Below are 15,072 nucleotides of genomic sequence, written 5' to 3'. Positions count from 1 at the left end.
TTTTTGTAAGATGAATTTGAGTTTGATTTAACTTAACTCAACTAGACTCATTTTCAGTCCTAATAGGCTCTATAATTGTAGTAATAAGTAAAGCTGAGAATGAATAAATTCGTTAGAGGATGACACAATTTAGGGTCAGTTTGGCTAAACTTCTTAAATAAGTTCTTTTTGAAAAAAGAATTTAAAATATAAAGACTTTTATTAATAACAACTTTAAATAAGTTATTTTGTATTTGGAAAATTATATTATAGAAGTCCTTGTTTTAAAGTTGTGCATTAAATAAGAGTGATAAAATAACTTTTGAAAACAAAAGAAATTATATTTTTTTTTACTTCTTTAAAAGCTCTTAAATAACTTTTTAAAAAGTTAAAAATTTATCTAAAAAATTGTACCAAACACTATTAATATAACTTTTTATAAGTCAAAAACTAAAAAAAAAAAAAAATAGCTTTTAGAGTTTCCAAACCAACCCTTAGTAATGCGGTATCCTTCTAACGATTTACACATTCAAAATTTTATACATTATTAAATTTCTCCAATAATTTAATACAATGATCACTAACTTCTATTAAATTATTGTAGAGTAAAACAATTTACATATAAACAAAAAATTGTGTTTTCCTACAATGATTTACGTAAAAAATGATAAAAATGTAACTAAAATTTATAAGAGTCATAACTCAACGTCTCTTTTATTATCTTGGGTTCTTTGACCATTGCATTCTACTATCATCAAATCTGACCTTCGATGCCACTAACTCTGTATATAACAATTTATCTAAACATAAATTTTTACATCAATCTCTTACACTTAAAGCACTGCATCTATAATATGTTTATTTAGCTGATCAAGTCCTAATTTATGCGTCATCTTACCATCAAATATGACTTTTAATGTTGCTAATTCTGTATATAACAATTTAGCTAAACATAGATTTCTATCACAACCTCTTAATGTATTAGGACTACCTCAACTAAACTATGAATACTACAATAGAATCTTTTGATCACGGACAACTATGATAAAATTATAAAAAAATAAGAAAAGAAAAATGAAAAAATTTTGGTTTTTTTATTTAAATTAAAAAATATAATATTTATCAATTTAAATAAACGTACAAGTATTTACCAAAATGCATTTAGGGTCATATTTTAGATACAGTGGAGGAAACCACAAAATGAACATATCTCGAGTGCACTGGAACGCGCTGGTCATATATCCCGGGTGTATTCGAGATATGAAAAACAGAGCATCTCGGATACACTGCATCCGAAATATGCACATATTCTGACATGGACCAGTGCATCCAAGATACGTGCAAGGAAGCAAGACAGGGGCACTGCATCCGAGATATAGTCAAAGATTATATTAGGGTCTCAGCACCCAAGATATGTTATACAATAAGTCTATTTATGGAGACCATCACAATACCTCTCTTCACACAATTCACAAACCATTCTTTTCTCTCTTCTTTCAATTTTGCTCTGATGGAGAACAATCAATACTTTTTTGTGGTGGTTTATCCGAATGGGATGGTTAGACAAGGTGATGAAGGAGTGATTTTTTAGTCTGACAATACTGTGATGTTGCGCACTTACCAGGTTGATATCCTGGATGCGCTAAAGACGATCATGCTGAGCAATATGGGAGAAGTAGGAACAAAGGAGGTTGGGAGGATTGCATATAAATTTCTGTATGCGCTTCCGAACGGTGGATTTACGAACCAGTTATTTTGGATAGATGGGGATCAGCATGTGAGGGTAATGTTTGACGTACATGCACGACTAATGCCCCAACATGTGATGGAGTTGTATGCTGTGGTCCATGATGTAGTTGTTGGGGATGGGCCGTCTCTTTCGGCTCCTGAAGTCGTGCCGCTCGAGGCGACACTGATCCACTATGTCCAGCCTCATGATAGTGTCGACGATTCCGACAGTGAGGGTGATTTTACCTATGTTGCTAGGTCCGGCTCGTCAACTGATACAGTGTCAGAAGATGAGTTTGTGCCGGAGACTCCCGATGGCAGCATTGGTAGGTTTCTGCTACCTCTGCCTTTGGCCATTCCTCGACTGTCAGATGTTCCAAGCCATTATCAGATGTTGAACTTGGATGCAATGCACTCGGACAATCTTTTGAATGCTGGGGACGGGGAGGATTACAATACGGATGGTATGGTAGAATTCCGAATTGGGCATAGGTTTAGCGACCGAGAAGCAGTCCTAATGGCGGTGAAGAACTACGATATTTGACGGAATGCAGAGTACAGAGTGTTGGAGTCAGATAGGCTAAAATATCACTGCCGATGCAAGCAATTCTCCAATGGTTGTCTGTGGAGTCTTCGTGTGGCATTACAATTGAACTTGAATTACTGGTATATTTTACATTATATTGTGGATGCATTAGATCATAATTCATGGAGTCTTTGTTTAGCATGTTGTTGACATTGGATCATAATTCACAGGGAGATACGTCGTTTCGGTGGATTGCAACCTGTCTGGCACCAACCATGTCTCAAGACCATGTGCAATTGGATAGTGGGTTGATTTGCAAGGTTGTGTTACCAATGATAAAGACTGATCCGTCGGTGTCTATCCCAGTGTTGCAAAGTGCTATCCATTAAAGTTACCATTTTAATTCCTCGTATCGGAAGGTGTGGATAGTAAAGCAAAAGGCAATTGCCATGATCTATGGCGACTGAGAGGAGTCATACAATAGGATTCCGGCACTCTTACGAGCCTTGCAAGAGTGCCTCCCAGGTACGATCCGCGAATGCATTGCTGTCCCTAAGCTTATTACAACAGGAATATGGTTGACGGAGAGTGGAGTCAGTTTGATAAGGTATTCTGGGCATTTCCTCCATGGATTGAAGCGTTTAAGCATTGCAAGCCGTTTGTATTGGTGAACGGAACACATCTGTAAGGTAAGTACCGGGGCATGCTTTTAATTGTTGTGGCTCAAGATGGTAACAACAATATTCTTCCTATAACTTTCTCATTAGTGGAGTCTGAGACAACGGAGTCATGGTCATTTTTCCTCTCAAATTTGAGACAACATGTTACTTCACAGCCAGAAATCCTGATCATATCAAATAGATCACAGGCCATTCGCACCGTTCTCAATGCACCTCACAGTGGATGGCATCCCCTGTCAGCATATCATGCTTACTGCATCCGACACATGGCTTCAAACTTCAACTCCAGGTTCAAATCGACCGAGGGTAAGAGGTACCTGATAAATACGACGACAGTCTGAGTAAGGAAGGATGCGACTGGTACTTGAATACTTTAGGTACACTATCCTGTGAGATGGTGGACTAGGCTCTTCGTTTCAGGAAGGAATTGTGGTTGCAACATTGCAACGAAGGCCGTCGGTATGGTCACATGACTACGAACCTATCGGAGTGTATAAATACCGTGCTGAAGGGAACGAGGAATCTTTCGGTCGCAGCGATTTTTCGGGCAACGTATGAGAGGTTGCAACATTTGTTCGTGCGCAGAGGACGCGAAGTACATGCTCAGTTACAGGGCGGACATATCTACTCACAACGGCTGTTGGCAGCTATAGATAAGAACAGAGAGAGCCTGTCGATGTTGCGAGTCACCCATTGTGATCGTAGGGCATCCGTTTTTAGCGTGGAAGAGATGGAGCTAGTAGATGGTTGGTCACAAACTTCATATCGAGTTCGTATGACTGAGCGTACATGCGATTGCGTCCTGTTCCAGTCATTGCATTACCCATGTCGACACGCCCTGGCGGCATGTGCAGCTGCGAGTATTGAGTGGGGTCATTTTGTGGACCCCTTGTACACGATGGCCTCTGTATTCAAGGTATACGAGAGGGAGTTTCCGCCGATACCAGATGAAAAGATGTGGCCTCCATGGTACGGTGCACGCCTGAAACCCAACTTTGCCATGAGGAGGAAGGCATCGGGTAGGCCGGTATCTACTCGGATATGGAATGAGATAGATGCCATTGAGCGTGCGAAGAAGAGATGTGGGCTCTGCCACGGAGAGGGCCACACCAGACATGGGTGTCCCAATGCGCCCCACTCGGATCCATGACGAACGCATGCAGTTTAGGTTTAGGTCTTTTTGTTCCAATATTGTCACTTTGATGTACTGATTGTTATTAAATGTGTTTAATGTGTAATGAAGCATAATTTCTGTAGAACTACTACCTTCGATTGTTATGGGACCATTTTTCATCTACAACATTACAATATTTTCATAAAAAAAAGCATTGGATTTTGACTATACTCGAATGCAGTGTCCCTGTCTTGATTTATTGCATGTATCTCGGATGCATTGGTCCATGTCAGAATATGAGCATATCTCGGATGCAGTGTATCCGAGATGATCTCATGTTCATATCTCGGGTGCACCCGAGATATGACCAGTGCGTTCCATATCACAAAACGGGGTCAGTGCACCCGATATATGTTTGTTTTGTGGTTTCTCCCACTGTATCCGAGATATAACCCTAAATGTATTTTGGTAAATACTTATACGTTTATTTAAATTAGTAAATATTATATTTTTAATTTAAATAAAAAAAATCTCAGAAATTTTATTGATTGTTGATTGATTAAATTGTGAAGGTAAAACTAAATATATACAGAGTATTGTCTACGAAAAATAAAAGTAAAGATAAGATAAGATAAGAAGATAATATAAAGATAAGATTAGATAAGATAATAAAGACTAAAATTGTAACTGAATTTATGTATTCTGTTGGGCTGAATTTGTGGGCCACGAGACTTCTTTATTGTTGTCATGGGCTAAGATGGAAGAGTAGTTTAATACGCCCCCACAAGCTGATGGATGGAAGATGTCAATAATCCACAGCTTGGATAAGTTCCGATAAAATTGTGGAGGAAAACACGTCTGACGTGGTGACGCAGATGGAGATGTGTGCAACAGAACTAGAGCTGCCGACGACAAAAATATAAAAGGAGATGATGTGCTTGAGGGAGAGAGAGCAAGCAACGATCTTAAAAAAAAAAGCGCGTAGAGCGCGATAAGATTGATCTTCAGAGGGTGCATAGAGCGCAATAAAAGAGGGCACGTAAAGCACAATAAGAGAGGGCGCGTAGAGCGCGATAAAAAAAAAGAGGGCACGTAGAGCGCAATAATAGTGCAGATGGAACTGCTGAAACAAAATGTAGATTGATCTGCTGAAACAAAATACAGACATGACTGCTGAAACAGAATGCAGACGGAACTGCCAGAAGAAGGCGCAGATGGAACTGTCAGAAGAATGCGCAGATAGGGCATAGTGACTATTCCATGAATAATAATTGTTTCTTGTTAGAACAAGGGTAACTAAGACTGATGTTGGATTTTTAATGGATAGATATAATAGAGATTATGAGCTAAATTGGAAGATTCATTATTCATTGTGGGAGGAGGTTGAAGAAAAAAAGTGGGGTAATTTCTCACCGGGAAAATGATAGCTTATGTATCATCTTCAAGGAGGATACTAAGGCTCTGATACCATGATAAAATTGTGAAAGAATAGGAAAAGAAAAGATGAAGAAATTTTTATTGATTGTTGACTGATTGAATTGTGAATGTAAAACTAAATATATATAGAGTATTGTCTACGAAAGAGAAAAGTAAGATAAGATAAGATAAGAAGATAACATAAAGATAAGATAAGATAATAAAGACTAAAATTGTAACTGAATTTATGTATTTTGTTGGGCTGAATTTGTGGGCCACGAGACTTCTTTATTATTGTCATGGGTTAAGGTGGAAGGTAGTTTAATAAACTATAACACCACTCAAGTGTTTGCAATTAAGGTCTGTTTTGCGACGATTTTCAACCATCCCAAATCTCTTGAAAAACTGTCATTATTTTGTGTGTTCTTTCTATCGTTGACATGATAAAATAATTAAAGTTATCGTAGCAGCATAATTAAACTCTTTTACATTAGTATAATCAAAATTTTCTTAATATATATATATTAAAAATGAGAAAATAAATATTGAAAGTGTTTAATTTAATTACATATGCACAGAATACATCATAGAGTATCCGTAGTTATGACTTTGAAAATAATTTTTCATCTCATAATTATTAGGTAACATTTAAAAGAGAGATTAAGACTGAGATACAAAGACTAAAAGATAAAGACTGGGACATTGTATTTAGTATAAAAATATACATGACTGAATTATATCTTAGTATTTTATTTGGTTCAAAATAAAAATAGAGACTAAATACATAAATACTATTTTAAATGAAAAAAAAAAATCAAAAACAAATAATCCTAGCCCAAAAGGCTTTGACCCCACCATCAACTTACACCATCACAACAACCACCACTTCTCACCGTCGTCGTCGAACTCCTCATCCATAGCCACTGTCACCACCACGCAATTGCCCTACCTCCGCGATGACTCTATGCACTCTTGATGGGAGTTCGTCTTGAAGGCACGCTCTCACATCCATTCCCTCGCTGCCATCCTCCTCCGTTGGAGTCCTCTCCGCACTTGCAGATTCCGACCGCCCTGCTCTTTCCCTCCTCTACTGTCCCGTCACCTACTCCATTGTCTCCTCATTTCTGCAAGGCTCTGCCTCCGAATAGATAAAAGAAGAGATGATTGAAGAAGAGACCACAATCTAAAAAACGACACAAACGCACTGGCTAACCTTGTTCGAAGACTAATCTTGTTCGCGGTGGGATTGATGATAATGAGGTTGTGGTGATTTTGGTAGCGGCAATAAGGCAGGGGCTTCTGCTAGGGCTCTTCGATTGTGGTATATTTGTGTTTGACAAGGGAAGGAGATGAGAAGAATCGAAGAAATTAGCACAAATGAAAAAGTTAAAATTATTAATTTGGATTGAGGGTATTTTTGAAAGAAAATGTTAGTTAAATTTCAGTTTTCGTTTCTAAAAATTTTAGTCTTTTATATCTCTATTTTTTGAAGATACTGAAAGGACTGAAATTGTATTCTGAAATTGAAATTTTAGTTCTAGTCCTAAACCAACAAACATAATTCCGAGTCCCAATCTCTCAATTTTAGTTCTAGTAATCCAAAACAAACGTTACCTTATAGGTTACTAAAAAAATTATTAGTACAAAAGAAAAATTATTATTAATATTAAGAAGAATAATACTATGACCAGCAATAATTTATGCTCATATTTATAAGTATTTTACACACAAAAAATATATATTTTATATATATATTTACTAAAATTTTATATACATAAATTAATATAATTTGTACCAATATTTTACAAAATTTGTACATATAAATTAATAAAATTTATTTGTTAAAAATAATTTAATATTTATACTAATTAAATAATAAACAAAAATATTAAAAATTCCTGACTCAAACAGTTTTTGTGTTAAGAATAAAAAAGAAAGTTATTATTGGGGATCTGCAGATTTTGTGTGTCCCTCGCTTGCCACATGTTTTGATTGCACTTTATTTTATTTTCTTTTCTCAAAGATGGGATTCCTTTCCAAAAGACACACGGCCTCCTCAAATCCTCCTAATCCAGCCACATATGTTTCTTTTCTTAATATTAAACTTCCCCTTTTTTGGTTAAGCAGTTAATACTTATTATCTTCTTAGAGTAAGCTTATAGCAAGGGGAAAAAAGACACATCTAATTTAATATGGATTTACTTTCTATTATCATCTGTTTAGAGATTTAACACTATTTAATATAATTAATCAGATATAATATTTCTTATACAATACAATATTATGAATATCTTCTATAACATCAACCAATATTTCATAATAATAAATAAAAATTTTATTAATATGATAAATAAATACTTTGATCTTCCAAGTATTAGAAATGATAAAAATATTTTTGAGAATATTTAAAAAAATCAGATACCAAGAAAGAAATTTATATATATGTAAAAAGGAACTTATTTTAGAGCTTTTTTACAGGTTATACCGTTATATAAATTAATTTGCATTATTATTATTATTATTATTATTATTATTATTATTATTATTATTATTGATACTTAGTAGTTAGTAGTACTGTAAATAGGAGTAGCATTTCAATTTATTAAAAAATAAAAAAGGTAAAAATTAAATTGAGTTTCATTGGGTGCTTCGCCTAGCTTAGAAAGAAAGAAGGATGATTAATAACTGAGCCGCACCGTTACTTAAATATCTATCAATCTTCTTCATCACAAACCAGAGAAACAGAAACACACTTACAAGTATATATTCATTGTTCTTCTCTGGTTTCTATTTCTTATTTTGTTTTCTTTTATTTTGTTTTTCAGTTGTGGCGCTGTGAATAATTACGCTTTGTTGTTTTGTTGGCGGCAAAGCAAATCATCGTGTTCTTCATGGCGCCTCTTAAGAACTTCTTCTTTCTCTTCTTCTTCTTCTTCGCTTTCTCTGTAACCCTAATTTCCTCTATCGTTAACGCCGATGCCGCCTCCGCCGACGATGTTTCCGTCGACGGAGGTGCCGCCGCCGCTGCCGCTGCTGCTGCTCAACTGGATCAACTGAACTCCAAGATCCAACACCTAGGTTTGTTCTTCTCTTCTCTTATCTCTATTTACTTACTATTTTTGTTATGATTCTGATTTGATGATTAATTAGTTGATTAATTAATTAAACAATTACTGAAATGGATTAATTAATTAGTTGATTTCCTTTCGGTTGCGTTGATTTTAAGCTTGGTATTTGGTAGTTACGCCGTTCGGTTACTCAGAGCTTGTGATCAGTTTTTTATTTTTTTATTTTTTTATTTCTATATTATTAGGACAGTGATGTGAGTGAGGCGTTGTGTTTGTCGCGTTCTGATTTAGTTTAGTTATCATTTCTTAATAATTTAGTTAGAATTACTGAAAGGAAACGAAATTTTTGTGTTTTGAGAAGCGATTTATGGATTTTGTTGATGTTTGATGTCCGAGCAAGTTGCCATTTTCCGTAGTTTTTATGAAGAGATAATTTTAAAAGCAGATTTGGTTTTATATATTTATTTTTCTTAATACTTTTTGATGGCCAATACATGTGGTGCCTAATTTTTGTTTTGAAGAATCGAAAATCAGTGAAAAATCCCATGAACTGAAGAAGAAGGATGAGATAATTGCAGAAAAGGAAAAAGTTATCCAAGAAAGACTGAGCACCATTGAGTCCTTGCAGAATGAGGTTGCTTCTCTCCAGGTGAGGTGTTTAGGACTATAGATTTTTGTGGTAATAATTTGCTCATTGTGTTCCTTAGTTTTCATTTTTAATTAATAGGTGAAAAATTGTTAGTTATATTTCATACTTAATAATTTAATATAATTCATGGAGCATTTTGACTTATTTTTATCTTAAAACTAACTCCAAATTAATATTTCTTCTCAGAAAAAAGGTTCATTGGACGCTGAGGAGCAGGTTGGGAAGGCTCATGCCCGTGCTGGTGAACTGCAAAATCAGGTTATGCATGAATGAGCTGGAGAATTTGTCACGTATATGATCATAGTTCTTGAGCTTACTCTGAAATTCTCAATTCAGGTGGACAAACTTAAAAGTGAATTGGAGACAAAAAACAAGGAGAAGCTGACATGGGAAATCAAGATAGCCGAGGCTGAGAAAACAATTCGTCAGTTGGACTCAAAATTAGCAGATGTAAGTTCTACATTTGGCCAGATGGTATATGCTTTGCTTTTACATCCCAACCAAACATTATAATTTACACTTTTCGAAGTACTTTTCCTCATTCATTACTCTGCATTTCACTACATTGGGTTTGTAGGAAACAAGTTAATCTTTTTGAGGAATAGATCGTTCCCCCTTTAATATCCAATGTGTAAGGGTGGCCTAGCATCCAATTCTTCCATCATTGGGATGGGGGCGAGTAGATTTGTGCTCCATGTCATTTACAAGTTAATCTTCATCTTCTGCATTGTCAGTTGGCTTTGAATGATTCTACAATCTACATTCCTAGTATTAAGTTAAATGGAAGACTAAAGGTTATCAATCATCATGCAATGTTAAATTTCCATTATGCAATAGCGCTATGGCGACGATATAGTGGATATTTGACAACCTTGAGAGGAGGTCAAGGTATCAATAGTGCATTGCAACTTATCATGTTTTGCTAAATTTCCGCTACATAATAATGCTATGTCACTAATATATCGGATATTTGACAACTATTGTAAGAGAAATAATTATTAAAGCTCTTGAATCCAACCACTTGCACAAATGCGTCATGATGATTTGCTCTGTATTTCCAGCAGTTGTGTCCTGTACTCATGTCAGTTTAATTTAATAATAATAACAATTTTTTATGATGATATATGGTGACCTGGGTTGTGCCGCAGTTTCAAAAGACAACTGAGGAACAGAAGACCAAAATTCGTAAAACTGAACGCGCTCTTAAAGTTGCTGAGGTATATGAATACATAGTTGGTCTTGTTATGTTGTTCAAGATTGTTGATGATTTTGACTTTGATGAAGTCATGTTTTTCCCTCGAATATTATTGTTTAGGAAGAGATGATGAAGGCTAAGTTTGAGGCAACTTCAAAAGCAAGAGAACTAACAGAGGTAAAACCTCGGTTGACAACAAACTCTGCCGTCTTTCTTCCTTGTGTTCAAACCATGTTATCTTCCTTACATGTGTATAAACTGTGCCTGTTAGTTAAAACCTCCAAATTAATCCATGCCAAGTTGCCAATTATCAGTTGTTCTGTTGATCTGATATTGAGGTGGTTTTAATTCATTGTGCAATTTTTGTTAAATTAAATGAAGAAAACCTTGTAGAAGTGGAAGTTTGAATAAGTTCATCTAGTTTAGGTAAAATGTCAGGGCTGTCTTTTGAAATGTCGACGTCAGGAGGACAAATGCTGGAAATAAATATTTACTGATCGAATTCTCTGTTTAGTCTGCTTTTAAGCTTATTTTGTGTGACAAAAAATGGCTGTATATATGTAGATGATTGCTTTTACTGGAACCCTGTTTGCCTGTTATGGTAATTTCTGGATGTATTTGTGGGAAGCGTAATTCTTAGGGGGGAAAAAACCACTCCTAAGCATATGTATTTACAGGATACCAAAGACTTTATGTGGTATCCACCATCCAAGAGCTGTAAGTGTTCTGGTCGTTTTTGAAGTGTTTAAAAGGGAGTATAATAACACCTCGAAATATACTGATTGATTGTAATATGACCAGATAATGAAAATCATATACTTGGGCCCAGACCAAGAGTTGTTTTGGGAGATTGAGATTTATGACTTGTGAAAAAGGAATAATTTGTAGAGGATTTCTATCCAATTAAGTGGAAATTCTTCTACCACAGTTCTTGTTTCTTTTTTTTCTTTCTTGGCTTTTTTCCCTCTATTTTGATGACACTAGTATAAGGAATTTCCAGGTCCAAATTTTAAAATAGTTAAATAAAAAAACTGGTCTGAAACATTGTACTTAGTTGAATGAGATTTTACATGGTTATGTAAGCATCAACTGCCTACAACTGTAGTGCTATGAGAGTTGATAAAGTATTTCAATATGCTATGAAATTTAGATTATATTGGTGATGTGTTTATTGATGCATACTGATGCTGATGAATCAGGTCCATAGTGCTTGGCTTCCACCTTGGCTTGCTGCACACTATGTCCAAACTAGGGTGAGTTCATATTGTGTGCTTTATGATTTAAATAATACAGCCTTCTTCAGAAGTAATGAGAATTTTGTTTTTCTGTTAGTCATTGGTTCAAACTCATTGGGATAAACATGGGAAACCTACTTGGGAGGTGATTACTCAAAAGGTACTACTTTGTTTTCTAGTTTTATCACACTTTCTTGTCTGGTACCTCTTATGATAATTTAGTTTACCCAATTACAGATACTGGCTTTTTTCTTTCTAATTTTTTGGCCACTAGAAACAGATCCTACTGGCTTCATTTTGACATCTTCCCTATTCATTCTAGGCTAAAGAGAAAAAGGAACAAGCTGGGAAATGGGCTGAACCTCATGTGGAAACAATCACAACTGTAAGTAGTCTGCACTGCCTGGAGATACTTGTCATTGTATGGATTAAGTGCAGCAGCACTTTTAAGTGGTGTATAACTCCAACTACTGTGCCCTATGGCTAAAGATGAATATATTGATCTGTTTGTTTTTGTTCCTCTGGTAGTTTGAGATCCATTTGCCTTTCCTTGTTTTTTGTTGTTACTTTGGTAAATAATCAAGTAAATTTAATTATATTATTTCTCACTTGTATTGGTTTTCACATGAAGAAATGGATCCCGGCTGTTAAGGAACACTGGTCTGTGGTGAAAACGAATGCTGAACCTCATGTGCAATTATTTACTACAAAAACTACTGAAATTTATGAGGCATCAAAGAATGCAATTGCTCCTCATGCAAGTAAGGCGAAAGAATTTGTAGATCCTTATTATCAGGTAGGTCTTAATTTTTGGTTTTGTTTGCTCTGTTGAATTGTTTCTGAAAATACTCTTTACTGGTTGACAGGAAGCTAAAAGGCTGAGCAAGCCATACATTGATCAGGTTGCTGTTGCTGCTAAGCCTCATGTTGATAAAGCACAAGAGGTTTTGAAGCCCTATACAAAACATGTTGTTCATGCTTATGGCAGGTTCATGGACTCCGCCACTACATATCATAGCCAGGTTTCATGCCTTTTCGCATCTGATGACATTTATTTATTTTAACTGCTGAGTATTGCTGTTATAGATGATTCTGTTGTTTTTCACATGTGTAAAGAGCAATACATGTAGTTATAGCTGCTCACTTCTACAATCAGGCTTAGGCCATCCTGTTAAAAAATAATAACAATGAAAGCCAAGTTGCATCATCAGCAGATTTAGGTTATTCATTCTGGTTGTGGTGTGACCATCTGTCACAATATGCCTCTTCTTGAATACTACACTATAATAACCTTTTCCGAGTTCGGAGACCATGACATGACATTGTATTAATGTTACTGTAAACAGATTTGATGAAAAATGTCTCAAGCTCCTATTTGTTTGTTGCAATGCTATATGTAAAAATTTGAAGTTTAGTTCCCTGAGTCTCTACTGTCCATATTAGTCTTCGTGCCTAGAGCAACATTGCTTTGATTGCTACACAATTAATGAGATCTATTCACCTTTTTTGGGCAAATTGCAGAATAATGAAATACTGAAAGTAGTCATTGTATAAGTTTGATAACATGTATATTGCTTTTCTGAGTGTTATTTTCTTCTGCTGTCAAGGTCCAAGCAACTGTCCAGGAGACACTGAAAAAGCACGAGCTTACTAGGCCTCTTGCTACTAAAGAATTGGAATGGTTTGCGGTATGCATCAAATGATTGTGTCCTGACCAATTTCGATGAGAGTGACTTATTTGATTTCGTGGTTTGACAAAAACTCTGTTAACTTGCAGGCCTCTGCTCTTTTGGCCTTGCCTGTTATTTTACTGGCTAGAGTTTTATCTGCCACTTTCTGGTCAGTTTTGAATGTCCTGAAGATCATATACTGATTTAATTTTTGTTAATCGCTTGATATGTGTGTTCTCTTGATATTTGGATTTGTATTTTTCTTTGTTTGAAGTTTATTAATTCTGAGTGGTTGAACATGTAAAGAAGTTTTACACTAAGAAAAATGACAAGAATTGGAAGTTGTGGTTACTAATTCGTTTCTCTGCTTCAGCAAAAAAGCCAAGAAGCCTGCTCGAACCGGAAACACTCAGAATGCTCGACGCAAAGCTAAACGAGGGCATCCAGATCAGCCCGACAAGTAGATAACACAATGTTCGTTCCTACTTTTTTTTGGGACAGATTTAGGTATTTTTTTCTATTATAGTTTGAAGATTATATTGTGTCTTTGCATGATAAAAAGCAAGCATTGATATTTCATCGATTTCCTAAGTTATTTATGTCTCTGGTTCTGGTATGATTTGCTTTGCATCTCTGAAATAGAATTAATTAATTCCATGGTCATCCTAGATCGTCTCTAGTTTGTAGTTGGTGTTGTGCTATATTTGATAGACTAGGTGAATAAGTTTGATTTATCATCATCTTATGCTATTCAGGGAAATGGAGTCATGTGGATGTTAATTGAAACATGTTTCTTACAGACTGTCATAATTGTAAGTAGGAAACTATGACTTTGCTACTGCAAAGCACTATCTTAATTGGCTAACAGAAGGGTAACAGATTTACTGTATATTATGGAGTTGCACTTCTCTGTCTTTTTAATTTCTTGTTTTGCTAGCCATAGCTAAATATAATGCGTAAAAAGAGAGTTTCTTTTCTTGCAGATTGTTTTTACCTGTTCACATGGACTTATCTTGGGGGCCAGATATTTTACCTGTTCCATTTTATGCGGGCTTTGAATATTTTAGCTTTTTGTTTCTCATTGAGGGATCTTCAGAAGGTTAGAGTTGGGCATACGATGTGCTTAGGCATTCATGTATTATGGCTGTGTTATATTTGTTATTTCACCCCTTCCCCCTTTTTGTTCGGAGAAAAATCTTCATATATTTCACATCATGTATGTTTATTGAGGTTGCTTTTAGAACTAGAAGTTGAAAGAAACTAATTCATGGGTTATTCTTCACTATCACTTCATGTTTTCCTTTTCATAATTAAATGATTATGCTAGTGTTCAGTTCACAAATTATTCTGTAATGGAAAAGAAAACCTTTGATGTTATATTTGATTAATGATATGCTTAGAAACTACTAAGTTTTAAGCTCTAGCCTCTCAACCCCCCATTAAGGTTTCTTATTGGGTCACACGCTATGAAACACTAGTTTGTATATTCGTTAATTAGAAGGTAAAATCATGTTTTAGTAGTCATCAAATAATTTAATCTGGTTCGGAATAGCTTGCGGTACATAGGAGTTGAGTGATCGAGATTGCTTTAGATAATGAATGCTTATTGGAATATTGGCTGCTATCATTTGTTTGTGTTTACAAAACACACTGTTGGCCATGATTACAATTTTCTTGGACAATGTTTTAACCCTTTTCTCTCTTGGGGCAGGAACCATGTACCACTATAGGAAAAATCCATAAGCTAAATTATCTAATGTGCTGTCCTTTCTCATTTGTCACGATTAGAATAAATTTCTTGATCCAATTATC

General features: G+C 35.4%; 2 protein-coding genes across 9 annotated transcripts; both read left to right on the top strand.

Moving 5' to 3' along the window:
* The first annotated feature begins 2,304 nt into the window (after window positions 1–2,304).
* Window positions 2,305–4,063, top strand: LOC114926140 (uncharacterized). The gene is made up of 4 exons (XM_029296642.1): window positions 2,305–2,373; window positions 2,464–2,608; window positions 3,001–3,226; window positions 3,334–4,063. The coding sequence occupies exons 1-4, from the start codon at window positions 2,305–2,307 to the stop codon at window positions 4,061–4,063; spliced, it is 1,170 nt and encodes a 389-aa protein (XP_029152475.1).
* A 3,856-nt stretch (window positions 4,064–7,919) lies between these two features.
* Window positions 7,920–14,548, top strand: LOC112782673 (uncharacterized). Of its 8 annotated transcripts, none has more exons than XR_003193075.3 (16): window positions 7,920–8,521; window positions 9,033–9,160; window positions 9,347–9,418; window positions 9,497–9,610; window positions 10,309–10,377; window positions 10,476–10,532; window positions 11,555–11,608; window positions 11,688–11,750; window positions 11,913–11,975; window positions 12,222–12,386; window positions 12,457–12,612; window positions 13,198–13,278; window positions 13,368–13,429; window positions 13,634–13,734; window positions 14,016–14,072; window positions 14,244–14,548. XR_003193075.3 is itself a non-coding variant. In XM_025825174.3 (15 exons), exons 1-14 carry the CDS (start codon window positions 8,335–8,337, stop codon window positions 13,722–13,724), a joined length of 1,362 nt encoding a protein of 453 aa, XP_025680959.1. In that variant the 5' UTR covers window positions 7,920–8,334; the 3' UTR covers window positions 13,725–13,734; window positions 14,244–14,548. The 8 variants fall into 8 exon arrangements, 3 of the variants coding, with proteins under 3 accessions (XP_025680959.1, XP_025680958.1, XP_025680960.1); XR_003193074.3 differs by having other exon boundaries at window positions 13,634–13,767; XR_003193078.3 differs by lacking the exon at window positions 13,368–13,429.
* Window positions 14,549–15,072: the final 524 nt, after the last annotated feature.

Source organism: Arachis hypogaea, chromosome 20 (assembly GCF_003086295.3).
Source record: "Arachis hypogaea cultivar Tifrunner chromosome 20, arahy.Tifrunner.gnm2.J5K5, whole genome shotgun sequence".
Classification (NCBI taxonomy): Eukaryota; Viridiplantae; Streptophyta; class Magnoliopsida; order Fabales; family Fabaceae; genus Arachis; species Arachis hypogaea.
This window is presented reverse-complemented; position numbering and strand designations above follow the sequence as displayed.